The sequence below is a fragment of the Meles meles genome, chromosome 13 (assembly GCF_922984935.1).
Source record: "Meles meles chromosome 13, mMelMel3.1 paternal haplotype, whole genome shotgun sequence".
NCBI lineage: Eukaryota > Metazoa > Chordata > Mammalia > Carnivora > Mustelidae > Meles > Meles meles.
This window is the reverse complement of record NC_060078.1, coordinates 884987-910794: the sequence shown is the minus strand read 5'-3', so window position 1 is coordinate 910794 and position 25808 is coordinate 884987. Positions and strand designations below refer to the sequence as shown.

Sequence of the window (25808 nt, the reverse complement as noted above, 5' to 3'; positions counted from 1 at the left end):
CCGGGGGATTTCTCCAGCCCCGGCCTCGGCGGTACCGGCTGCGCGCCCGGCACTCGCCGGCCCCGTGGGGGCGCTGCGGGGAAAGCGTCCGAGGCGGGAGGGGGCTCCTTGGAGGGGGGGTGCGGGGCCCGAGTCGCCGGCCGGGCGGGGCGGGGACCCGTGCGGGCGGAGGGCGGCGGCTGGGATGGGTCCGGGGCGGACGCGTCCCCGGGCGTGCACAGGGGCCGCGGGCCGGATGAGACGGGTGACGGCGGGTGACAGCGGGCGGGGCGGCGGGCGGCGCCGCGTTCACGCCCTCTGCTCGGCCGGGCCGGGAGGGTCCTCGGACTCGGGGCGCGCGGGCCGGACGCGGCGCCATGCAGGGCCCACTTGCTTGGCCGCTGCGGCTGCTCCGGTGGCGAAGCCCGGCCGCCGGCACGTGGACCCTGGGCGCCGGCGTCCCGGGGCCGCGACCTCCGCTGACGGGCCTGTGGCCGACCCGGCTTTGGGGCGCGGGGCCGGGGCTCCTCCGGGATGCCGGCGCCGCGCGAGACCCGCGTCGCTGGACCAGCGGCTGCCCGGGCGGGCGTCCCCGCGGCCCCGGCGGTGGAGCAGGCCTGGCGCGGCTCCTGGGGCTGTGGGCGCGGCCCACCGGCGCCAGCAGGTGCGGGGCCCTTGCGGGGCCCGACGCTCCCCGGCTCCGGCGCGCTGGGCTCCGGGGCGGACCGGCAGTCGCAGCCCGGGGCGGGGGCGAGGCCTGGCAGCGCGGGTCGGCGTTGCCTGCGGCCGCGGCGACTCCCGGAGGCAACTCGCGGCTGCGCCCGGCCAGGCGCACGGAGGCCCAGAAGCTCTTGGGGCTGGCGTACCCGGAGCGCGGGAGGCTGGCAGGTAGGGCTTTCTCCGTCCTCTCGCCCTCGGCGGCTCCGCGCGCCGTACCGAGCGCGTGGTCCCGGGACACAGTGGGGGCGGCCGGGAGACCCCGGGCCGCTTGTGATACCGTGGGGAGGGACGGCTGGCCGTTTTGTGCGGGTCTTTTCCAAGAAGTGCTGAATGGAGCGCTCACCTCTCGGAGCATTGTCGAGTCCTTCAGGTTGGCTGAGAATCTGTTCTCAGTTGTCTTTTATGTTTCTTTTCTTGGCTTGACACACACAGAAGGGCAACAGTATCTCATGATTGGAATCTGGGGGGCCGTTCTGCTTTGGCATTGCCAGCGTTCTCAGAGGGAGCTGGGCTCCCCCCTGACATTTGAAAATTTATTCTAGCCAAAAATATACCTGTTTTGTAACAGGTTCTACCACTTCTTATAAACATTATGTATTAGGCTAAGCGAAATGAGATAAAGACAAATACCGTATGATTTCATTCATGTGGATTTTAAGGAACAGAACAGGTGAACGTAGGGGAAGGGAAGGAAAATAAAATAACAAAAAGAGAAAGGGAGGCAAACTGTTAGAGACTCTTAACTGTACGGAACAAACGGTTGCGGGAGGGGAGGTGGATAGGGGGATTGAGTAACTAAGTGATGGGCAATAGGGAAGAGGCACTTGATGTAATGAACCCTGGAAACTGTATGCAACTGATGAATCACTGAATTCTACCACCGAAGCTAATAATACACTATATGTTAACTAAATTGAATTTAAATAAAAAATAACAAAACATTATTTGCTTTAGACAAGTTTGTTAAACAGTCAAAACTTTTTTGCTATGTGAAGCGAAACAATGGAAACTTTTCAGTTTGTTTCAAGTGCTTTTTGCCTCCCTGAGTGGTAAGCAGGAAGTTACTACCTCTTCAAAGAAAATCAAACACTGGCATGATGAGCAGTCTGTGCACTCCAGAAAATATGAGAAACTGTAGATCATAACCCAACTAAATCATAATTGAGTAATTTTTAAAGGCAATCGAAACGAGGGGCACCTGGGTGTCTCAGAGGGTTAAGCCTCTGCCTTTGGCTCAGGTCATGATCTCAGGGTCCTGGGATCCAGCCTGCATCCTGCATCCTCTCTCTGGGGGCCCCTCTGCCTACTTGTGATCTCTTTCTCTCTCTCTCTGTGCCAAATAAATAAAATAAAATCTTAAGAAATCAAAACAAATGTTTTTAGAACGGTTTTCAGTAGTTCCTCATTTAACCACAGTAGGGGAAATGTTTACATGCAAGGGCCTTTTAAGATCTAAAAGTTTTTGAGATTCCCCTAAATCTTCATTTCTTTAATTTTTATTGAGCCCACTCAATGTACGGTAAGCATGGGGTTACATTGGCAAGTAGAAAGAAACATGGTCCTGTTCCCCTTAGGGCTTCCAGCTTAGTGGGGGAGGAAACATAAGTGAAATAATCCTATGACTAGAGATAAAAGTGCAACCATGATGAGGGCGTGGGAAGAGGGCCTGTGAGGTTGTCAGATGCAGCCCTTGAAACAGGTGAGAATCCCATGTGCTTTGCTGCAAATCCATTGCTTTCGAAAGAATTTAACTAGAGTCGTTTGTGTTGTAGGGCAGGTAGAGTAGGAATCTTTTACCTCTGACTGACCTTTGAAGCTTAGGGCGATTCTTGGTATCACAGAGGTATAAAGAGAATTTATTTCATTGCTCGGTTGGCCCTATGTAGATTTTGATGGAAATAAAGATCTTTTACTTTATTAAAAGAAAATTTTGAGACTAGGTGATCTCACTGGACTGTGAGCTGCTTGAGACAGGCGCTGTGTCTAATTCTGTCTAGTTCTTAGCGTGTGTGCAGCACAGAGCAGGGGCTCAGAGTGCCTGAGATGAGGGAATAAATAATGGTCCCATCAGGCCCAGATTGAGGCCGAAATTTGGAGACCCCGAGTGCTACAGAGTATGTCTGCCATTCCTATATGCTACTCAAAGTGAGCGCGAGGAAAGCCAGTTTTGTTTTGTTTTAATTTTATTTATTTGAGAGAGAGATCACAAGTAGGTGGGGGGGGGGGGAGCAGGCTCCCTGCTGAGCAGAGAGCACGATGCAGGGCTTGATCCCAGGACCCTGAGATCATGACCTGAGCCAAAGGCAGGCACTTAACCCACTGAGCCACCCAGGTGCCCCAAGAAAAGCCAGTTTTGTTTTATTCCTAAAATATCAGGTGCTGAGAGGGTATTTTAGGTATCAGGCTTTGCTGCTGCCCACATGTGCTCCGCACTATGGGTAGCCCAGTCCTACCTCTCTCATAACCATCATCCCTGTACCTTCTTTCCATTCCAACATGTCCTACCATGCTAGTATGTTGAGAAGACAGTTTTAAATAAAGCAAGAGCTGTACCTCCTTTTACTTTGAGAAGAGCGATTTTTAATCTGCCTCATTGAGTAATTGTGAACGTGTCATTTGAGAAAGTCCGAGGTTGATACACTAATTTTTTAAAACAGATAATAAGTACATATTGTATCTTACACAGAAATCTGATGAAAAACCCTTACTAGGACGTATGGAGTCCTTAAAAGCCATTATATGTGATATATTGAAGCCAATCTGATGTTGGCATTTGTGGGACTAAAAGGAAGTGGGGTGTCATCTTTAATTTGTAACTTATTATCATAAGAGCAGCCTCAGATGTTGGCACACTCTTTGAAATTTGGATAAAGAGCTGCATGTGTGTGTGTGTGTGTGTGTGCACGCGTGCACGCACGCGTCAAAAAACCAAAAAAAAAAAAAAGCTGAGCTGAAGAAAAGCAATTCCAGTGTTAATTTGCCAATTTTTAGGAAAACAAATGCAAAAATCCTTTCTCAATGGTTCAGCTATACATTTGATAAATGGTATTTTCTTCTGTCTTTAACAATTTGCTCAGTATGCTGCCTGAAGTCGAGGACCAGAAAATTTGATCTGAATTAATTTATATCAGAAACTTTAAAATCAGGGTCTACCACTTGAAATGTTTCCAGATGTGTGTGGAGCAGAGTTTTAGTGTTATTCCCATCCTCCTCCAAAAGGCACTGCAGTCCTCTCACCGGCCCCGTGCTCCCTGTCCCTGAGGCTCACTTGGTATAGGAATTCGCAGCCATCTTCCTATAGCCATGGCCCACAAAGTTGCTCTCCCGTGTCTCTCTTATCACCTTGGCCAGAGGAGTCTTAAAAGATATAGGAGCTCGCTGGGGAGCCCCTGTGGGTGGACTGCTGGGATAAGAAGTAATTTGTCCGAGCCCCTTGCTGCATCTGGCAGATAGAGGGAGGCTGTGGAGGGCTTTAGCCATCCCATTGGGTTAGGGGCAGGGAACACTGCGTAAATTGATACCAGGAGTGAGCTGTGGGTCGTTGGAGTACTGTGAGGTTATAATGACAATGCCAGCCTGCAGGTACACCCAGTTACACGGTGCAAGCAAGGTACCCCTCCAGCCCTCCACCCGCGCTGTTCAGTTGAGGCCTCTGTGGAGAACTGGGGAGGGTGCCTCTCGTTTAAAATACTGATAAGGGCTTGTGTGGTTTGAGATTAGGACTGTTCTTAGAACCCGATGCCCACCAGGAGCTTTTGCTGAATTTTTTTATTTCTTTTATGAAGGGACCAGAAAGAACAGAGTGACGAAACCACTGAATGCAGAAAGCAAAGAGAGGGTGAGCAGTGCTTAGAGTGGCTATTTCCTGAAGCCCAAGTCAGGACAGACGCTGTACCAAGGACAGGGCTGCTGGCACAGGGGGCCGAGCCTCTGAAACTGAGACTGCTCCGGAAAGCTGAGGACGTTTGTTTGCCCTGGAAATAGCACATTTCAAAGAAAACGTGAACATTCTGTAGCTGTGCTATGAAATGTGTTAGAATTGATTGAAGCAAACCATGCATACCATATTTTAAAAGAACTCGGTGTGCTCTGTCTGTCAAATAAATAAATCTTTAAAAAAAATAAAAAATAATGGGGCGCCTGGGTGGCTCAGTGGATTAAGCCGCTGCCTTTGGCTCGGGTCATGATCTCAGGGTCCTGGGATCTAGCCCCGCATCGGGCTCTCTGCTCCGCAGGGAGCCTGCTTCCTCCTCTCTCTCTGCCTGCCTCTCTGCCTACTTGTGATCTCTCTCTCTGTCAAATAAATAAAATCTTTAAAAAAATAAATAAAAAATAAAAGAACTCGGTGTGAAGAGAAGTAGGGTTCATTATTTTTATGTTGATTACAGGTTGATCGATATTTTGAGTATATTGGATCAGATACACTGTTGAAATTAGTATTACCCACTCTTACTCTTTTAATGTGGCAGTAGATTTGGAAGTACATAGGTGACCACCGTCTTCTGTCCACTGAATGCCGAGTGCTGGACTCAAAGGCATTCCTCCCACCGTTGCAGATACGTCCCAGATGCCTGTCTTTAGCACATGCTGGCAGTCTGGAAGATCTTTGTTCTGCAGATTGCTCCATGAGCCTGAGCAGTTTCCTAAACTCTGTTTCCTGCTAGCCTGCCAGCTCCTGATGCCTTCTCTTCCTTCCCCATCCAGCTGACATGCCAGGTTTCTTCACCTCACCCTCTAACCTGCAATATCCTCTCCTCCTTTGTGCCCCATGATGCGCACCTTGCATCCACGGAGAGTGTCGTAGACGCTTGAACACTCAACGTGTCCAAAAACCAAAGTTGCCTTCCTCCCCAAAGCTGCCTTTTCTGCTCTGTCACTTCTCCCCGAGAGTGGGCTGCTGTGTGAACCCCTTTGCCAAAGCCGGAGACATTCTTGGTGCCTTGTGAAGCTAACAGTAATGAAGATAATAGCTAATTATTGTTTGCTAGATATTGGGCTCTGTATCCCATGCCTCACATATATGTACTTAATTTACTCCTTGTAATGTTTCTGTGAAGGAGGTATAACTTTATTGCCATTTTATAGATGAAGAAACTGAGGCACAGAGGGGTTAAGTGACTCACTGGAGGTCAAACAGCTAGATGGCAGAGCGAGGTCCAGTTTAGAACCTATCTTCCTATCATGCTTCCCAAATCAAGCCAATCCCCAGGTCCTGTAGCACCTAGTTCTTAAAAATATCTCCAGCCCTTGTCACCCTCCCTGTCCTCTCGACCCCTATCCCAGTTCCCACCAGTCGCTCTTGCCTGGAGCTGTGGAATAGCATGTTATAAGGAGCCTCTGTTAGGCAACAAGCTGGCCTCTGGCCTGCAGTCAGAGTGGATCATTTAAAATGCAAAGCTGGGGACACCTGCGTGGCTCAGCTGGTTGTGTCTTCCTTCAGCTTAGGTGGTGATCCAGGAGTCTGGGATTGAGTCCTATCCCACGCTCCTTGTCTGGGAGTCTGCTTCTCCTTCTGCCTGCTCCTCCCCCTGCTTGTGCGCTCTTTCTCTGACAAATAAAATCTTTAAGTAAATAAATAAATGAAATGCAAAGCTGACTGCAGCATTACCCAACGCAGCGCCCTCTTAGCCCGCCGTTCTGCAGGTTCCTTCTGCCATGCTGTGATCTAGAACCCAGTACCTCTCCACTTCATTTCTCAGTATTTCTTCCTTTGCACCGTGAGGTCCCTGTCCCAACTCTGTCCCGCAGCCATTCTGCTTCCTGGCCTGCCCCAACCCCCAGGCTTGTGCCCCTTTCTCTGCTTCGAATGTAGTGAGATGAAGGCTTTATTTCAGTGTGGTTCTGCATTACATGAACTGGGTGACCTTGGGCAAGCTCCCTCACCTCTCTGTGCTTGAGTTTCCTTTGAAATAATGTGGATAAAAGGGGTTTGGGGAGGATTCAAGGAGATAGTGCCTACCACATGCTTCAGACAGTGGCGGGGACTCATTTCTGTGTTTCATCTGTAGTCCTGAACCCTGCCTAATGGTCAGATGACCCGTTAAAAGATGGGTACCGTGTCTCGCGGGAGCTGGGCGTGCTCTATAGTCCCTCTGGGCCCTGTCCTTAGGAGCATGGCATTTTGAAACAAGACCCCAGGTCTTATAGCAAAGTGCAATGGCCCTTGGCCAGGTTCATATTATTAAGTTAAATTGTGGTTATGGGATTTTAAGCCAGACACAGGGACTTTCTGGCTCTCGGCAGAGTCATTTCCATCTGGATTTTCTGAGCACCAGATCTTAACGTTCCGATTTAGGCAACTGAGGAACTTTGGTCCGATACACTTCTGTGCCTTCTTTGCCAAAGTTCAATTTATTTGTTCATTCATTCAATAAATATTTATTGAACTTCTACTGTATGTCAGGTGGGGATACAGCAGTGAACAAAGCAGACAAAAATCTTTTATGTCCTGGGGCACCTGGCTGGCTCAGTCAGAAGAACTTGTGACTCTTTATCTTGGGTTTGTGAGTTTCAGCCCTACGATGGGTGTAGAGTTTACTTAAGAGTAAATTCTTAAAAATCGTTTATGTTCAAATGGAGAGACAGACAATACATAAGTGAAACATTTAGAATGCCAGAAGTTGGGGGGTGGCCTAGGAGAAAAATGAAGAGGGAGTGGGACAGCCAGTTTGGGGTATCTGTATTTTATTTTATTTTTAAAGATTTTATATATTTATTTGACAGAGGGTGAGAGAACACAAGCAGGGGGAGCAGCAGAGGGAGAGGGAGAAGCAGGCTCCCCGCTGCGCCCTGCAGGGCTTGATTCCAGGATCCTGGGATCATGACCTGAGCCGAAGGCAGCCACTTAATCACTAAGCCACACAGGCGCCCTGGATAACTTTATTTAAAATAAGGTTGTCAGAGTAGATCTTCTCCAGAAGATGTCAGAAGGCCTCGAGGAACGAAGAGAGTGGTTGTGTGAAATGTTCCTTACTTAAAAGACTCTGCTTTCTCCTAGAGCTCTGCCAATTAAAACTGTTGACACTGAGTTTGCTCTGTACTCTTTTTAAGTATAAAAACGATTTTTTACTTGAAGTATAGTGGGTGTACAATGTTATATTAATTCAGGTGTATAATATATTTGCTCACTAATTCTGTTACTCAGTGCTCACCGTGATAAGGGTAGTCACCATCTGTCACCAAACAACATTTAATAATGTATTATTCACTATGTTCCCTATGCTGAACTTTGGTCTCTGTGACTTAGTTTGTAATTAGAAGATCTGGCCTCTTAATCTTTCTCAGTTTCTCACTTTCTCAATTTCTCCCTCCCACTTTCCTTCTGGCAACTCTGTTTGTTCTTGTATTTAAGGGTCTAAAACATTTTGTTTATTCATTTGTTTTGTTTTTTATATTCTACATATAAGTGAAATCACATGGTATTTGTCTTTCTTTGACTTGTCTCACTTAGCAAAATACCCTCTAGGTCTATCCATCTTAGAGCAAATGGTAAACTCGCCTTCTTTTTTATAGCTAATAGTCCATTGTGTGTGTGTGCGCGTGCGTGCGTGTGTGTGTGTGTGTGTGTGTGCGTGCGCGCGCCAGCTCATCCAGTCATCTGTGGGTGGACACTTGTGTTGCTTCCATATCTTAGTATTGTAAATAACACAGTCTACCCTCTTTTTATTAAGGTCACATCAAAGTAGTATCTTTAACTGCAGTGTTAGCATTAGGCAAAGCACAAAGAGAAGCAACTGCTGTTTGCAGAGTGTGAGAGCCCCATCTCCCAGGGCTCGGTCCACACTGTGTTCATCTGGGAGCCTCACCACTGAACCTGGTGGTAGTGGCACTTGCTGAGTTCCAGGTAGGACCAAACTCAAAGGGGATGCGGTGGCAGGTACCCTGCCCCAAACACCTCAACCTTTTTCTTTTTTTAAGATTTTATTTATTTATTTTAAGGAGCAGGGGAGAAGCAGAGGGAGAGAGGGAGAAGTAGACACCCTGCTGAGTGCAGATCCTGATGTGGGGTTCAATCTCACCACGCTGCAGTCGTGACCTGAGCCGAGATCAAGAGTCAGATGCTTAACTGACTGAGCGACCCAGGCGCCCCCAACCTGTCTTTTTTTTTCTTTTTAAAAAAGATTTATTTATTTATTTTACACAGAGAGAGATACACACACAGAGAGGAAGCACAAGCAGGTAGAGAAGGAGAGGGAGAAGCAGGCTTCCAGTTGAGCAGGGAGCCCGATGCAGGGCTCAATCCCAGGACCCCGAGATCATGACCCATGCCAAAGGTAGAGGCTTAACGACTGAGCCACCCAGGCACCCACCCCAACCCCAGTCTTAAGAAGGAACTACTGTTACCTGTTTCTTACTACTCTCTCAGAGATGTGCTGTGTGTATATGAACTTAAGAGCCAATGAGCAAATGTTAACATTTGTGTCTTAGGCTGTTTTCCCTAACAGGTATATCTTGGTGATGTTGATACCTGGAGAGTTGCCTCATTCTTCTGAATGACCGTGTAATACACGTAAAATCAATGATCCTTAATTAATTAACTCATTCCCCACTGGCAGTTGTTTGCACACGTTGAGTCTTTTGCTGGTATAAGTGATGCTGTAATCAACGTCCTCGAATGTACGTGTCTTGCGTGCACATATGGGAGAATGCGTATAAGTTACAACCTTAGGGGTGGGATTGCTGGGTCAAAGGGAGCGTACATTCACATCTTAACCAGAATGGCACCATCATTCTCCATGGCAGTTGGACCACTTCGCACCCCCACTGACAGTGTAGATGCTGCTTTTCCCACAGCTTCACCAGCTCAGTGTGTTCTCAAACCCTTTCATCCTTGCCAGTCCGATAGATGAAAACTGGCATATCTTTGTAGGATAAATTTGCATTCCTCTTGTCATGAATGCACTTACTTGCCTGGGGCATATGTTGTTCCTGGTTGGATTTCTCAGTATTTTCCTTTCTAGTTAAGACTCTATTTCCCTGTTTTTTATATGTGTGAACAATTGTGTTATTATCTGTTTTCATATCATGCTGGTGTTCTGAAGCTTTCTTTGCCAAAGCAATAAGATTAAGGATCATATCATGCGTGTCATGGATGCTAGTTACAGTGTACGATTTCAAAACTTTGTATAGCCTTTAGAAATAGTAGACGTGATCAAGAGCTTTACCAGCATTGTTTGATCTTCAAGCAAAGACACAGCTAGATGCCAGAGAATGACAGAGTATTGCAGGAATGTAGGAAAAATGTCACCTGAGCTGAACAACCAAATCAAGAGGCCGGGAGGGAGGTCAGAACGGATCTTCAGATTTTCATAGTTAGTTCTTGGTTATTCCCGGTAAGGAAGACACGATCAGACAGACCTGGGTAAAGCAGAAGTCATTTTGTCGGATACTTGGGTATGACCTGTCCCTCCCTGCAGTTGCCCTGCTCGCTCTGTCCCTAGAACCCGCTGGATTCTTGCCTTTAGTCAAAGGTCCAGGAGCAAAAGGAAGGAAACTCCCAGCGCCCGAGAGTAGCACGTGCTCTGAACAGCGGCTCTGGGAGAGAAGCTCGGCGAGGTCAGCGCCTGCTCCTCGCTGAAGTGCCCACGGACCTGAGAGTGCTTGCGTTTTTCTAGCCGCAGTTGGGTTTCTGGCCATGTCCAGTGTCATCACCATGTCCGCTCCCTTCTTCCTGGGGAAGATCATCGATGTCATTTACACAAACCCCACTGCGGACTACAGCCGTGACCTGACCCACCTCTGCCTGGTGCTCAGCGGCGTGTTCCTGTGCGGTGCTGCTGCCAACGCTGTTCGTGTCTACCTCATGCAGACTTCAGGTAAAAAGGCCCTCATCCTGCACGAGCGAGGCATTCCAGAGGACCAGTGCAGTCACGCGGGGTTACCTGGGCTTGAGCTTCCTGTGCTCCGACCCGTGTGCTGCTCTCTCCCTCCCAGCACGCTCAGTGAGGACAGAGCCCCGTGTGCGGCCAGTTGTTGGAGCTACGAATTGTTTTAGGTCATGCACTGTCTTCTCAACTCTCCGTGTGCATGGAGCAAAATGAGGGAAGTAGCCTGTCTTATGGGAGGTTGCAAACGTGGCCCCTGGTCAGGAGCCTGGGATTCTGCACCTCCTTCGGGGACCTGTGCAAACCTCATCTGCTCCATGTTTGTGCTTCCCCTTCAGTAGGCACGGGGGCGATGAGTTTTTACAGCACTTCCATGACGAGGCGTGACTGCTAACAGGTGGGCGACTACCATCATAATCATCAAGCCCGGGATGCCCGACTCTAAGTCGCTTCTCATCATCTAGCTAATAAAGCACTCTGCAAATAATTAACCCATGCTTACTCTCCGAAAGTTCAGTGGAGAAAAGGATTGCCAACGAGGAGCATAATTAGCAGCTTATTGGCAAACGCTCCTTTTTAAACATCTCTCGGAGATACCGTATTTTATCCTCCACATCCACAGTCTGTGTGGGGTTACTAAGAGAGAAATCAGTGCTCGTGACCCGTGCACACCTGCCTGTATGCCAGGGCTCGGGCAAGTCCCTTCCCACTGTGGGGGACGCAGGGCCCCAGACATGCCTCAGAGGCTGCGGTGCCCAGAAGAGGATGAGGACCTCAGGGCCAGGCTGCTGCCTGTGAGGGAGCTGCACCCCAGCTGATGCCATTCCTGTTTGCTTTTGCAGGTCAGCGCATTGTGAATAGGTTGAGAACCTCCTTGTTCTCCTCTGTTCTGCGACAAGAGGTTGCTTTCTTTGACAAGACTCGCACCGGAGAATTGATTAACCGCCTTTCCTCAGACACCGTGCTCCTTGGGCGTTCGGTGACCGAAAACCTCTCAGATGGGCTCAGGGCGGGGGCCCAGGCTTCTGTTGGCATTGGCATGATGGTATGTTGGCCCGGCCCGTGTGGTACCTTCTAGTCAGGGCTTTGGCCTGTGCCAGGCCTCTCAGTCATGAGAGGAGCTCAAGTTGAGCTCTTCTCATCACCCTGTGAGCCACTTAGCCAAGAGGGCTGGCACAGGGCAGCAGGGATGTGGAGCCGGCCTTCCTGTGTGGCCCCCTGCCACCTTCGTTTCTCCAGGCCTGCCCTGATCTGGGAGTGGACCATTACCTTTAGAAGAGATTACATGATTGCCTGGGTTTTCTAAAAATGTGTGAAAGAATGTTGCAGAGGAAAGCAGCAGGTGGAAGGAATCCTTTGGGTGCCAGGCAGTGGGTTAGAGGGAAGATTGTGAGGGACATTCTCTCCCTGCCCCCAGAAAAGACGGTGTTATCTTGACAAGACCAAGAGATCATTTCCTCTCCTCTTCATGTAAGGCGGAGGATGAATTCCATCCTTCTGTGCACAGAAGTAGATCTGTATGGTCCTGAGGTGAGCTCTCTCTACCCCCACAGCCTCTTTCTTGCCTTAACTGGGTGGCTTGAGCACTGTCCTGTCTGTTAGCCTCCCTTGAAAACCATGTTTCTCTTCAGACCTGTGCTGCTGGCCAGTAGAAATGTCATGCGAGCCACACAGGTAATTGTAAATTTTCTAATAGCCGCATTTTAAAAAGCAAAAAGAAAGATGAGGCGAGATAAACTTCAATAATATATTTTACTTAACCCAATATAAATGAAGTATCAGTTCAACATGTAATTTCTATAAAAATTATTAATCTGATATTTAGTATTTTTTTTTCATGTTCAGATTTGAAAATTCATGTGTTTCTTATACTTATGGAGCATCTCAACCTGGATACCAGATTTGCATTGGAAATACTTCATCTGCGCTTAGATTTATAGAATTTGCCATTGAAAATGTAGATGGATGTACCAGGTTTTCCAGATGTATGTAAAACTTTACCAGTAACTGAACAGAAATAGAATATTCCTTTTTTTAAAATTTTATTTATTTATTTATTTTTAAAAGATTTTTATTTATTTATTTGACAGAGATCACAAGTAGGCAGAGAGGCAGGCAGAGAAAGAGAGAGGAGGAAGCATGCTTCCTGCTGAGCAGACAGCCCAATTCGGGGCTCGATCCCAGGACCCTGGGATCATGACCCGAGCTGAAAGCAGAGGCTTTAACCCACTGAGCCACCCAGGTGCCCCTTAAGTTTAAATTTTGATTAAAACTAAACACACTTAAGAATTCAGTTTCTCAGTCACACTAGCTCCATCGGAAGTGCTCAGTAGCCCTGTGATGCTGTCACCTTAAGCAGTGCAGTCCCAGAGCCCTAGAACGAGGACTGTAATTCATCCCATCTCCCAAGTGGAATAGCATAGGCTTATGTCCTCTTTGCTTCCACGTAGCACTCGATCCAGACCAGAGAAAGTGTTGCAGGCTGAGCTGGTAAGGTCAGATTATGGAATGGAAAGCTGCTTTGAAATCCCGTGTTTTCCCAGCCAAGAGAGAAGTCAGGCTCTGGAAGAAGACCTGTCCCACACAAAAGCAGCATTTCTAAATATTGAAAATTCTGGGACTCAGGAAGAATCGGGAACCTCTGTAACAGTTTCAGACAGTTCAGTGTAAATCTGATGGCTAATCAGAAGCGGCCTTAGTCTGCTCAGGCTGCCCTAACAAAGTACCACAGAGCAGGGGCTTAACAGACAGATTTATTTCTTACAGTTCTAGAGGTTGGAGTCCAAGGTCAAGGTACTGGCAAGGCTGATTCATTGTGAGGCCTCTTCTCTTGGCTTATGAGGTGGCTGCCACCTTGACACGTGCTCACATGGCCTTTCCTCAGGGCTTGGGTGGAGAGGGTAGCTTCTTTGGGGTCTCTTCTTTTAAGGACACTTATCCTAAAAAGGCCCCACCCTTCTGACCTCATTTCACCTTAATTACCTTCTTAGGGGTCCCATCTACAAATACAGCCACACTGGGGGTCAAGGCTTCCGCATATGAATTTGGAGGGAACACAGACATTCAGCCCTTACAGGGCCTCATGGGGTGGTGTCACCTGGAATCTGGTCTGTAGCCCTGGTGGAACAAAGGGATTCTTTATTTCTCACAGGCTCCCTGGAGGTGACTTAGGATCTGCCTGCTCACAAGAACCTAATAGTGTCTATACCATACTGCAGGTTTCATCGTTTACATTATGGGATCTTCCTTCCTGCATTAACATGTGTGTTCCTGCTATTCCAACACCCCTTTTTGGTGACAGGGCACCTTCAGAAAGTTCCTACTGAGCTTGGAACCAGAGCACAGAGAAGGGGGTGGTTCTGAGACAGTCCCCCCGGGGGTTCTGGTGTAGTTCCTGACCCACTGCAGAGGACACCTCATGTGGATGGTTTTCTTGAGCTGCCTTGTCAGGCCCCAGAACCATCAGGCCTGCCGTGATCGCGTCACTCCCCCTGCGTGTGTCCTGCTGGCAACCATCATCCCGGGGCCCTGCTGGACTGTATGACTTCTTGCTCGGGGCTGGGGTGGGTGGTCATTCCACAAACTGAAGGTGCCAAGCTAATTCCTGCTTCAGGGCCTTTGTGCACTTGCTCGTCCAAGACCCTGTTACACCTGAAATAGTCCTCTCTGTCCCTCTTTTACCCATTAGGTCTCTAGCTCTTCCCTTGGATAAAACTCTGCATGGGTCAGTTATCTAACAGGTGCCTGGAATGGCATGTGCTACATGTAAGCATTGGGTTAACAAGCTGTCAAACGAGTAAATGAACAAATGATCGGTTGGTCTGTCTGTTACTGTGCATTTCACTGTGCAACTTTTCCTCAGCTTTTTTTTAAAAAGATTTTTAAATTTATGTATTTGACAGAGAGAGACACAGCAAGAGAGGGAACACAAGCAGGGGGAGTGAGAAAGAGAAGTAGGCTCCCTGCTGAGCAGGGAGCCTGATGTGGGGATCGATCCCAGGACCCTGGGATCATGACCTGAGCAGAAGGCAGAGGCTTTAACCCACTGAGCCACCCAGGCGCCCCAACCAACGTGGGTTTTTGTGTGTCTTTGCCGTCTTGGTCATTTCAGGGAGGCATGTCGCTCAGTTGTTCAGTGCCTTCGAGGGGATCCAAGCTCAAATACAGAATTCCTGGTGAGGTCTGGTCAGCACTGAGCAGCTTGGGCCTCCTTCCTTGACTCCTGTCCTGCCTGCCCCTCCTCTGTGGTTGAACAGAGTGGTCTGCTGTGCAACAGCACTGTATTGGCCATGGTCCAGCACTGCGGGGTCAAATATTTCCGTCCTTTCTTCAGCAGCTTTGTCTTCTTACCCCTGTGTGGCATTCTGCATTTCCATGGAGTTCTGCGAAGGCTGAAGAGATGTCTGAAAAGTTCCACCCAAACGGGATGTACAATTTTGAGACAGCACCTTCAGACCTGCCTATTAATTTAAATACACACACACACACACACACACACACACACACTCACTCTTATAGTAGGTCATGAGAATGTCTTGCTACTCTGTGTAATGAACACCTTTGGCTTTTGTTTTTGACAGTTTTTTGTCTCACCCAGTCTGGCCACTTTTGTTTTGAGTGTGGTGCCTCCAATATCCATCCTTGCTGTGATTTACGGACGTTATCTACGGCAGCTAACCAAACTTACGCAGGATTCCCTGGCACAAGCCACTCAGGTAAAGGCTGCTCCCCTGTGTGGTCTCCACCAGAAGGAACCCAGAGTGGGGTACTAGGGGGCACGCCCTCGGAGATATACTTAGACTTTTCAATTACTTTTCTTCAATTAGCCCTCAAGATCCTAGAAACGTCAAATACTCTGCTTCTAAACTCTACTTTGGAGTGGATCCCACGTGACTGAACACTGTATGAACTCCTTAGTTCTTTACCATTCACCAGTTTTTATAGGATGGAAAAGCTAATTATATTTTGGAAATAGTTTCTGCATGACACTCTGTCCTTTTAATTAACAAGTGAAGCCTTGCAATGGTATCCAATATTGTATTTTTTAAAAATTAAAAATAATTTACATTTTCATGTTACAAACACCGTGTGTGTTTATAACTGAAAACCTGAAAATATAAAGAGGGAAAATAGCACATACAACCCTGTCTCTCAGAATGAATGTTATTAACATTTTAGAGTCTATCCTTTTTATCTTTTTTCTCAGCATAAAAATAGATTTCAGTGTCTATTAGCCCTCCTGTTTGTCTGTCTGCATATATATGGTGTTGGTATGTATAGATAAATATTTGTTTGCAAAAATAGGATTGCTCATATTCTCTGCTTCGTAGCCTGTTTTTGACTTAGTCATGTATCCTAAACAGCTTTCTACTGATAGTGTCTTAAAAACGAGAGTCCTACTTTAACTTGCCTGTAGAAATCTTGAAATGTGACTTTCCTCTCCCTGAAATGTGTTTATTATTCTCCCAGCTAGCTGAGGAACGTATTGGAAATATAAGAACCGTTCGAGCTTTTGGGAAAGAAATGACTGAAATAGAGAAATACGCCGGCAAAATGGATCACGTGATGCAGTTAGCAAGGAAAGAAGCCTTTGCTCGGGCTTTCTTCTTTGGAGCAGTAAGTAGATCATTTTGAAAAGAGTGCAAAGGGTGAACGTTATGACTGAAAGACAGTTTTATTCTGTGACTTCGTCATGGATAGAAAATAATTCTTTCCACTTCAGGACTAGGTGTGAGCCTTCATAAACTATTTCTGTGAAAGAAGAGGAAAACAGCTACCTGTAACAAAAGGCAGTGATGATGAGTGTCACTGATCCCAAACAGTGTGGGATCAGGCTTGCCGGTGTGGTCCAGACCACCTGCATCTGCTTCGCCTGGGAACTGGCTGGATGTGCAGATTCTTAGCTTCCTCCGGACCTAGGAATCAGAGGCTCTGGGGCGGGGGCCAGCAGTCTGTTTGAGAAGGCCTCTGGGTCATTCTGATGCAGGCAATTTGGGACCCACTGCAGAATAATCAGAGTCACCGTGAGGGGAAATCCATAGCGTGTTCAAATTGGGAAGAACTTCAGGTGATTCGGTAATGGTCACGATTTCGGGACACGGAGGAAGGAGAGGCCCAGATAAGGCAGCACTGACCAGAGACCACACACCTAACAACGTTCAAGGCAGATCAGACAGATGGGACTCTGTCTCTTATCCAGCTTTGCTTGGGGTGTCACATTAGAATAAGTAAGCACACATATTCGCTGTGTACTCGTCTCCTCCTTACGGAGGGGGTTCTTCATGGTGTTTTTTCCTTTGCAAACTGAATGGATTGCGTAAAACAGGAATCAGATGGGTGTCCTAGCTTCTAGGTTTTCATGTTGATGAGATTGTTTCCTTCAACACTGCAATATTTCAGAAATATTTTTTATTTGAAACTCAGATTAAAACTTAACTATTTGGAAAAATCTTGTTGCTATAGTTAAATGCAAAAAGGAAATTATAGGCTGTATTAATCCTTGTAGAATTTAGATCTCTGGTTCCCACTTGACGTCTCTGTTTCCTTCATTTGACAGACAGGGCTCTCTGGGAACCTGATCGTGCTTTCTGTCCTGTACAAAGGAGGGCTGCTGATGGGCGGTGCCCAGATGACCGTGGGTGAACTCTCATCCTTCCTACTATATGCTTTCTGGGTTGGAGTGAGCATTGGAGGTATATAATCTAAATAGATTTGGGAGTTACAGATTAAAAGTCAGGTTATTGTTTCTGAAATAAAATTTTAACTTTCCCAATGCATCACCTCTCATCAGTTAACTTCCAACTGAAAAAACATTTCCTAAAACATTAGTCCAACTTGACTTTGAAACAAGAAAGATCAATGTGATCCCATGTAGGTGGGCAGCTCCTTGGCAGGGAAGGATTCTTACAGGCCTCTTGCAGCTTACAGAGCTCAGGGTCATACTGGAGCCATATATTCCAACTCGAGTATTAAGACTGTGTGTTTGCTTTGGCCCTAGAAGGTGGGGAGGAGAAAGGACAGTGCTGAGCAGGTGTGTCCACAAACCCACAGTCCTGTGGTAGTGGTAGTTTCATGACTGACCTGACTGGGGAATAAAATTCCTCTTGTATGAAGTCCGCCCTGTTCAAAATTGCTGAACAGTCAAAAAGTGTAAATTAGAAAGTGCATGAGACAGTGCTTGCTTTTGTGGGGAATCTCTCAGAGTTCAGCTTTTGTCGTCCATTCCCGGCTCAAGGAAGCAAGGTCCACAGAGGCAAATCTGTGTGAAGTCTGCGATGTTTTCTTTTCTGTACTTCTCCGGCAGCCCCAGCCAACAAGGGGCAAGTGACTTCTTGCTTTTTGTTTCCTGTCTTTGAAGGCTGAGACGGAAAGGTTAGACAAATAGCTCGAGGTCTGGTCACCGGAAGTCTGGTATCCCACAGTGTCTCCTCAACCCGAGATTTTTACTGTCAGGGCTTGAAGGCAGACGCCTTTCCTTAGACATCTGCAGGCAAGTGACAGTATTTTCTGGACTGAGATTTCCGGAGATCCCTGAGAATAGCATTTCAGTTCTGCTGGCTGCTCCTGAAGAAGAACCTGATTAGGACGGTTCAGGATGCTGAGTGGCTTGGGGCGGTGAGAGAGTTAGCTCAGGAGGACCTGGTGATGTGGTCTTGCCCTTCTCTCCACCCCTGGGTTGAGCTTGCTGGGCTGCAGAGTCTCACACCTGGGTGGGCACACTCTTTCGGGTCTTCTGGCCTACCTCGGAGTGGATCGACCCACCACCATGTCCCCTCCCTGTGGCCTTTCTGACCACAGTCCGCTTTCCTCCCCGGCCTCCCCTCATCTTTTTTTTTTTTTTAATTTATTTATTTTTTCAGCGTGACAGTATTCATTGTTTTTGCACAACACCCAGTGCTCCATGCAATACGTGCCCTCCCTATTACCCACCACCTGTTACCCCAACCTCCCACCCCCAACCCTTCAAAACCCTCAGGTTGTTTTTCAGAGTCCATAGTCTCTTATGGTTCACCTCTCCTTCCAATTTTTTTTTTATAAACATATAATGTATTTTTATCCCCAGGGTACAGGTCTGTGAATCACCAGGTTTACACACTTCACAGCACTCACGATAGCACATACCCTCCCCAATGTCCATAACCCCCTCCCCCTCTCCCAACCCCACCTCTCCCCAGCAACCCCCAGTTTGTTTTGTGAGATTAAGAGTCATTTATGGTTTGTCTCCCTCCCAATCCCATCTTGTTTCATTTATTCTTCTCCTATCCCCCTAACCCCCCATGTTGCTTCTCCATGTCCTCATATCAGGGAGATCATATGATAGTTGTCTTTCTCCGATTGACTTATTTCACTAAGCATGATACCCTCTAGTTCCATCCACGTCATCGCAAATGGCAAGATTTCATTTCTTTTGATGGCTGCATAGTATTCCATTGTGTATATATACCACATCTTCTTTATCCATTCATCTGTTGATGGACATCTAGGTTCTTTCCATAGTTTGGCTATTGTAGACATTGCTGCTATAAACATTCGGGTACACGTGCCCCTTCGGATCACTATGTTTGTATCTTTAGGGTAAATACCCAGTAGTGCAATTGCTGGGTCATAGGGTAGTTCTATTTTCAACATTTTGAGGAACCTCCATGCTGTTTTCCAGAGTGGTTGCACCAGCTTGCATTCCCACCAACAGTGGAGGAGGGTTCCCCTTTCTCCGCATCCTCGCCAGCATCTCTCATTTCCTGACTTGTTCATTTTAGCCATTCTGACTGGTGTGAGGTTATATCTCATTGTGGTTTTGATTTGTATTTCCCTGATGCCGAGTGATGTGGAGCACTTTTTCATGTGTCTGTTGGCCATCTGGATGTCTTCTTTGCAGAAATGTCTGTTCATGTCCTCTGCCCATTTCTTGATTGGATTGTTTGTTCTTTGGGTGTTGAGTTTGCTAAGTTCCTTATAGATTTTGGATACTAGCCCTTTATCTGATATGTCGTTTGCAAATATCTTCTCCCATTCTGTCAGTTGTCTTTTGGTTTTGTGAACTGTTTCCTTTGCTGTGCAAAAGCTTTTGATCTTGATGAAATCCCAATAGTTCATTTTTGCCCTTGCTTCCCTTGCCTTTGCCGTTGTTCCTAGGAAGATGTTGCTGCGGCTGAGGTCGAAGAGGTTGCTGCCTGCATTCTCCTCAAGGATTTTGATGGGTTCCTTTCCCACATTGAGGTCCTTCATCCATTTTGAGTCTATTTTCATGTTGGTATAAGGAAGTGGTCCAATTTCATTTTTCTGCATGTGGCTGTCCAATTTTCCCTGCACCATTTATTGAAGAGGCTGTCTTTTTTCCATTGGACATTCTTTCCTGCTTTGTCGAAGATTAGTTGACCATAGAGTTGAGGGTCTATTTCTGGGCTCTCTATTCTGTTCCATTGATCTATGTGTCTGTTTTTGTGCCAGTACCATGCTGTCTTGATGATGACAGCTTTGTAATAGAACTTGAAGTCCGGAATTGTGATGCCACCAACGTTGGCTTTCTTTTTCAATATTCCTTTGGCTATTCGAGGTCTTTTCTGGTTCCATATAAATTTTAGGATTATTTGTTCCATTTCTTAGAAAAAAATGAATGGTATTTTCATAGGGATTGCATTAAATGTGTAGATTGCTTTCGGTAGCATAGACATTTTCACAATATGTATTCTTCCAATCCAGGAGCATGAAACATTTTTCCATTTCTTTGTTTCTTCCTCAGTTTCTTTCATGAGTACTTTATAATTTTCTGCGTATAGATTCTTAGCCTCTTTGGTTAGGTTTATTCCTAGGTATCTTATAGTTTTGAGGCCTCCCCTCATCTTAATGTTTTCTGCCACGAGCTGACTTGATCTTTCTCAGTCCCTCTGCTCCTCCCACCCTCTTTTCTCCAAACTACGTGGCCTGATAGAAACCACGTCTGTTTTGGTGTGTTCACTGCCTTACTTTTTGTCCTGACAAGTTCACAGCTGTGTCTTGCACAGAAGTAGGTTGGACATACGGTTCCCATCTGCCAGGAGTCGGTTACCTCCCCTGTAGTAGAAGCTGCTGCTAAGGCTTTGTGCTCAAGGTTTGGGGGTGACTTGCTTTCGGAGCCGCAGGCCATCCCATATCTCTGGCCGCCGTCTTGCACGACACCTGTCCTGTGCCAATGGAGAAGAGGTGCAGGTCGATGTGGCGGGGTCTCTAGCACACAGTCACCCCGCAGTTACGACCCAGACAGGTACGGAAGGCTACAGGAACTTCATTCAAGAAGTTGAGTTAGATTTTAAATGTTTTGGTGACGCTCGCTGTTCAGAATAATTGCATAATGAATCTGTAAGCAAGAAATTAAATTTTATTTATTAAATAAATAAGAATTTCTAGATGTTGTTCTCTGCTTAGAACCGCATACTGAAAAACGAAAATTCTACTTGCATTCTTTGCCGACAGAGGGCCAGAAGTGCTGTTTGAAAAGCGGGCTTGTTTTGCACCAGAGAATGCTCTTACATCTTCTTACCGAACCCTGATACCTTGTTTCTGATTCATTTTTACCGAGGTGAAATTCACATCACATTTTAAAGTTACGGGTCCGTGATATTTTGTGCATTCACAACCCCCACCTCACCTTAGCTCCCAAATATATCTGTCATCTCAAAAGAAAACCCCACACTCCTTAAGCAGTCTGTTTCCACGTCCCTCCCTCCCTCAACCTCTAGCAACCACAGTTTGCTTCGGGTCTTCATGTGTTTGCTTTAGTTCATACAAATGGAATCCCGTACTATGTGGCCTTGTACGTTTTGCTCCTGTCACGGAGCAGAATGTTTTCAGAGTTCACCCATGTTGTAACATGGCTTGGTTCTTCATTACTGTCCATGACCCTAATGCTCCATTGTGTGGAGAGACCACAAACTGTTTATCCAGGGCCATTTTGTTTTGTTGTTTTTAGTTTCCAGAGTCTAAACTCTACTGTGTTGAACTACCTTCAACTCCTTCCTTCCCTTCCCTTTTGCATTAATAGAATTTTTTTTTAGAGGAATGTTAGGTTCACAAAAAGATTGGGGGGAAAGTAGGGAGATTCCCATATATCCCCTGCTTTGACACGAGCACAGCCTCCCTCACGATCAACATTCCCCTCCCCCAGAGTGTTACATTTGTTATAATTGACAAACCAACACTGACACGTCATTATCACCCAAAGTCCACAGTTTATGTTATGTTCCCGGGTATTTTATATGGGTCTGGACATGTATCTCTCATCACAGCATCATACAGAATACTTTCACTGCCCTGAAAATCCTCTGTGCTCTGCCTCTTCCTCCCATCCCCTGACCCTTACAACGGATCTTTTTACTGTCTCCCTAGTTTTGCCTTTTCCAGAACGTCACAGAGTTCAGATAGGCATCTTTCATTAGTACAATGCACCGAGCATTCCCCCATGCCAGTTTCAGGGCTCGAAAGCTCATTTCTTTTTAGCACTGACTAGTATTTCATTGTCTCATGGACCACAGTATATCTGTCCATCCACATATTGAAGGGCATCTTGGTTACATCCAAGTTTTGGCAATTGTAAGTACAGATGCTATAAATATCCATGGGCAGATTTTCATGTGGACGTAAGTTTTCACCTTCTCTGGGTAAACACAGAGGAGTGAGGTTGCTGGATCATTTGGCAAGAGTATGTCTAGTGTAAGAAACTGCCAAACCACCTTCCAAAGTGGCTGTCCCATGTTGTGTTCCCGCCAGCAGTGAGCGAGGGTTCCTGATGCTCCACGTCCTCACCACGTCGGCAGCTTGAGTTTTCGTCATGCTGTTAGGTGTGCGGAGTATCTCACTGTTTGAGTAATTTTTGTGAAGGGTGTGAGGTCTGTGTCTAGATTCTTTTTTTTTTCTTGCTTGTGAATTTCCAGTACTTCCAGCACCATTTGTTAAAGATGTCCTTTCTTTATTGAACTACCTTTTCTCAGTTGCCAAAGATTAGTTGACTCTGTTTCTCTGGATCTATTTATGCCCAGTGAATTTTTAATTTAAACTGAAGAATTTAATCCACTGTATTTTGCACAAATTTCCACAAATATATGAACAAAAGTACCTTAGGAAGAATATTTGAATAGCATTTTTGCAGCATCCTTATTGAGGGAAAGTGTTACAAGTGTACATTCTTGCAGTTTACATGGCTTAGTGTACTTGGAGTTTGTTTGCTTTAAGTCTTAATTCATAGTTCAAAGGTGACCTTAAAGAGATTGTTGGAATAGTTAACATTTCCAAATTCTTTTTCAGTTTTTAGCCTAGTAAAAGTTCTATTTGTTGAGTGACTGAAAAGGGGGTTTTGATTTTGTGGATAGGAATTTAAAATGAATATTTAGATGTTTTATATTCCTTTTAAGTAAGTGTTATATTTTATTTACATTGTATGTTTTTCAACTAGGTAGATTTGCTCTGTGACATTGTGATTTTAATTCAGTGGTTGATTACTATGGCTATCTGCATTTGTAAATTCCCAATTCAACATTTAATCTTTATTAGAAATCAGTGAAATTAGAGGAGAAGCTGAGGGCAAACAAGGGTATGACACAGGGAAATTGAATATGGTAGTTGCCTCAAATCCTTTTTTGAAAGTTAACAGATTTAATACTAAAAGCAACTTATCGTTACTATTTGCAAATGGCTGGGGGTAGCAGATGGTCATTTCCTGGCATTGGTGATGGATATGTTTGCTTCTTGTCCTCAGGTCTGAGCTCTTTCTACTCGGAGCTGATGAAAGGGCTGGGTGCCGGGGGACGCCTCTGGGAGCTTCTTGAGAGAGAGCCTGAGCTGCCTTTTAATGGTGGGTCTCCCATGAGTTTGTTCTTTGCTGGGATTAAACGAATGTGGCTTTGGACAGTTAAACCACCATCCTGCTGGGCCTGCAAAGGATGAGCATGGGAAGGATGTCATCCCTGCCACACAGCAGAGAAGGGTGATCAGAGGGGCAGGCAGTGAGAGAGGACAGAAGACGGCGGGCGCTGCAGCTGGGCAGGGGATGGCCTGGAAGCGTGGGGGCTGAGCACGTGGTGTGCCGCCCCTGCAGGTGGTTCGTTACCACCAATAGCAGGAAGGGAACCAGTGCTACCCAGTGTTGCAAATCGGAAGGGCCCCAGCCAGTCCAGCAGAGTAGTCCTCCGCAGAGATTCTGATGTTTGGGCAGTGGGGAAGATGGGGCGAAAGGAAGACAGACCACACATATGAAAGCCTCTGAATTTCTTGGCTTTGGGTAGTGGGCTAGGGGATGCTGGTGTTAATTGGCTAGAGCAATCTCCTTTATCATCAGCTGCTTTCCTGGGAGCTCATTCTGGGGGAGCTGTGTGGCCTGGAGCAGTAACCGTTCTTCACCACTGACGCCCCGGACGTTGTTGCTTAGCCGCAGATCATGAGCTGAAAGCCCGGTATTCTCCAGTGTGACGAGCTGGAGGAAATAAACGCAACTGAAAGGGACTGAACAGCTTTTCCCAAGTCATTAGCAAGGAAGTACCAGGCTCTGCAGCTGTTGTGCAGGGCCTTCCCGTTTACCATCCTTGTCTTGAATATTTATTTAGAGTAGACAAGATAAACTCTGGACCCGGGGAGCTCCAGAGGCAGTAGCGCTGAGGAAAGGCAGTGGCTCTGAAACCAGACTGCTCCCCAGGTGAAAGCTCCACCACCAGTCAGCTCAGGCAGGTGCTTGTCTCGGAGGGGCAGTGTCCTGTCATCTGTGCCGCTCAAGCCTGCAAGAACCAGACGAGCGCACGTGCATCGTGTCTTGTACGGGTGGGTGCTGAGCACGCTCAAGGCCTCCTCCTGCCGCTGGCGCCATCTGTGTGTGGTCTGACCAGTGGGAGGGCGGAGATATGCTGTCGGTCTGAACTCCCTGTGAAATGACTCGTATTCCGTCCCGTTGCAGAAGGGGTCGTTTTAAACCAGGAGAGCTTCCAGGGCACTTTGGAGTTTAGGAATGTGCACTTCACCTATCCAGCTCGCCCGGAGGTGCCCATATTCCAGGATTTCAGCCTCTCTATCCCATCAGCATCGGTCACGGCGCTGGTTGGCCCAAGTGGTTCTGGCAAATCAACAGTGGTGTCCCTTCTGCTGAGGTTGTATGACCCCGTTTCTGGTGAGTGCTTCGTCCCGTGCTAGGTGGCAGGACCCTCCAGAGCCCTTGGACTCCCGTGCTCTGGAGGAGGACAAAATCATGCAAAGACCTGTAGCACGAGAGTTGTGAAATCCCAGAGGACTGGTTCCCAGGAAAGAAGCCCCTTACATAAAGGTGTCCCTTTTAAGAAGACACAAAAGGCCTGGCAGGCAGTGTATAGTTCATGTCTGACCTCCCCAAGTCCCAAGTGATTTCCTGAATTCTACCTCCTCGTCTCCCATGCTGGTGTCCCCTTCTGACACCCCCTCTCCTGGGAGAGGATGGGCAAGGCTGCTCCACAGCTCCGAGAAGGTGCCCCGCATGGGGCTGAGCAGCACCGAGGAGTAAGTACCACTCTGTGCTGGCCATTCAGCTTATAGAGCTTCTCTGGAGCCTTCATGCTGCGTCTGCCTGCGAATTGCCCTGTGGCTAGCGTGCTGATGGGTGGCTTGGCAGCTGGGGGTCCCTTCTGTGTGACTGCGTTACGGAAACTATTTTGAGGTACTATGGATTTTCTTAATGGATTTTTCTTATTCTGGTTTTAATTTTTAACTGGATTATATCATCTGTTAGAGCAAAGAACATGTTCTTTTATTTCTTTATATCCTTTGTTCATTAAGAAGTAATTGACGTATAACGTATTAGTTCCAGGTGTACAGCATGATTCAGTGAGGGTATATTGTGAAACGTCGAACATCCCTCACTGCACATAAAGTTTGTATCCTTCTTCCTACCTGAGCCTGGAATAAATAGTCCATATTAGTGGGTTTGATTTGGGACAGAGAAAACAGTGATGTTTCTCAGCAAGAAGACAACTCTTAGTAAAAATTACATCACTCGTTTAAAATTAATCTGTCTCATGATCTTTGTATCTGTGCCATTTGGTTAAGACCATGGTCATGTGCCAGATAACTATTCGACTTGCAGATCCCGACCCACGGAATCACCAACTGTGTTAAAATAGGTGTTAACTATACTGTTCCCTCTGGAATCCCTGTTTTGATTCACTCTCCTTGCTATAAAATTCCGAATTTAGAAAAATCTTAGTCAGGTGAATGCAAACAAGTCAAAATACGAAGCCTCTAGTTTCTTTATCATGGTGAACAAGTCAAGGAGAGGAGAAACTACATGTAAATTCCAGC

The 25808-nt window shown here is 46.8% G+C and overlaps 1 protein-coding gene across 1 annotated transcript in view; it reads left to right on the top strand.

The window, feature by feature from the left end:
- The first annotated feature begins 204 nt into the window (after positions 1-204).
- Positions 205-25808, top strand: part of ABCB10 (ATP binding cassette subfamily B member 10) — a 35747-nt gene continuing 10143 nt past the window's right edge. The window contains exons 1-8 of the mRNA XM_046027084.1: positions 205-867; positions 10314-10514; positions 11366-11568; positions 15104-15238; positions 15993-16139; positions 17080-17215; positions 23251-23346; positions 24439-24648. Coding sequence (XP_045883040.1) covers positions 357-867; positions 10314-10514; positions 11366-11568; positions 15104-15238; positions 15993-16139; positions 17080-17215; positions 23251-23346; positions 24439-24648 — 1639 coding nt within the window. The 5' untranslated portion in view covers positions 205-356. The remainder of the gene's footprint in view (positions 868-10313; positions 10515-11365; positions 11569-15103; positions 15239-15992; positions 16140-17079; positions 17216-23250; positions 23347-24438; positions 24649-25808) is intronic.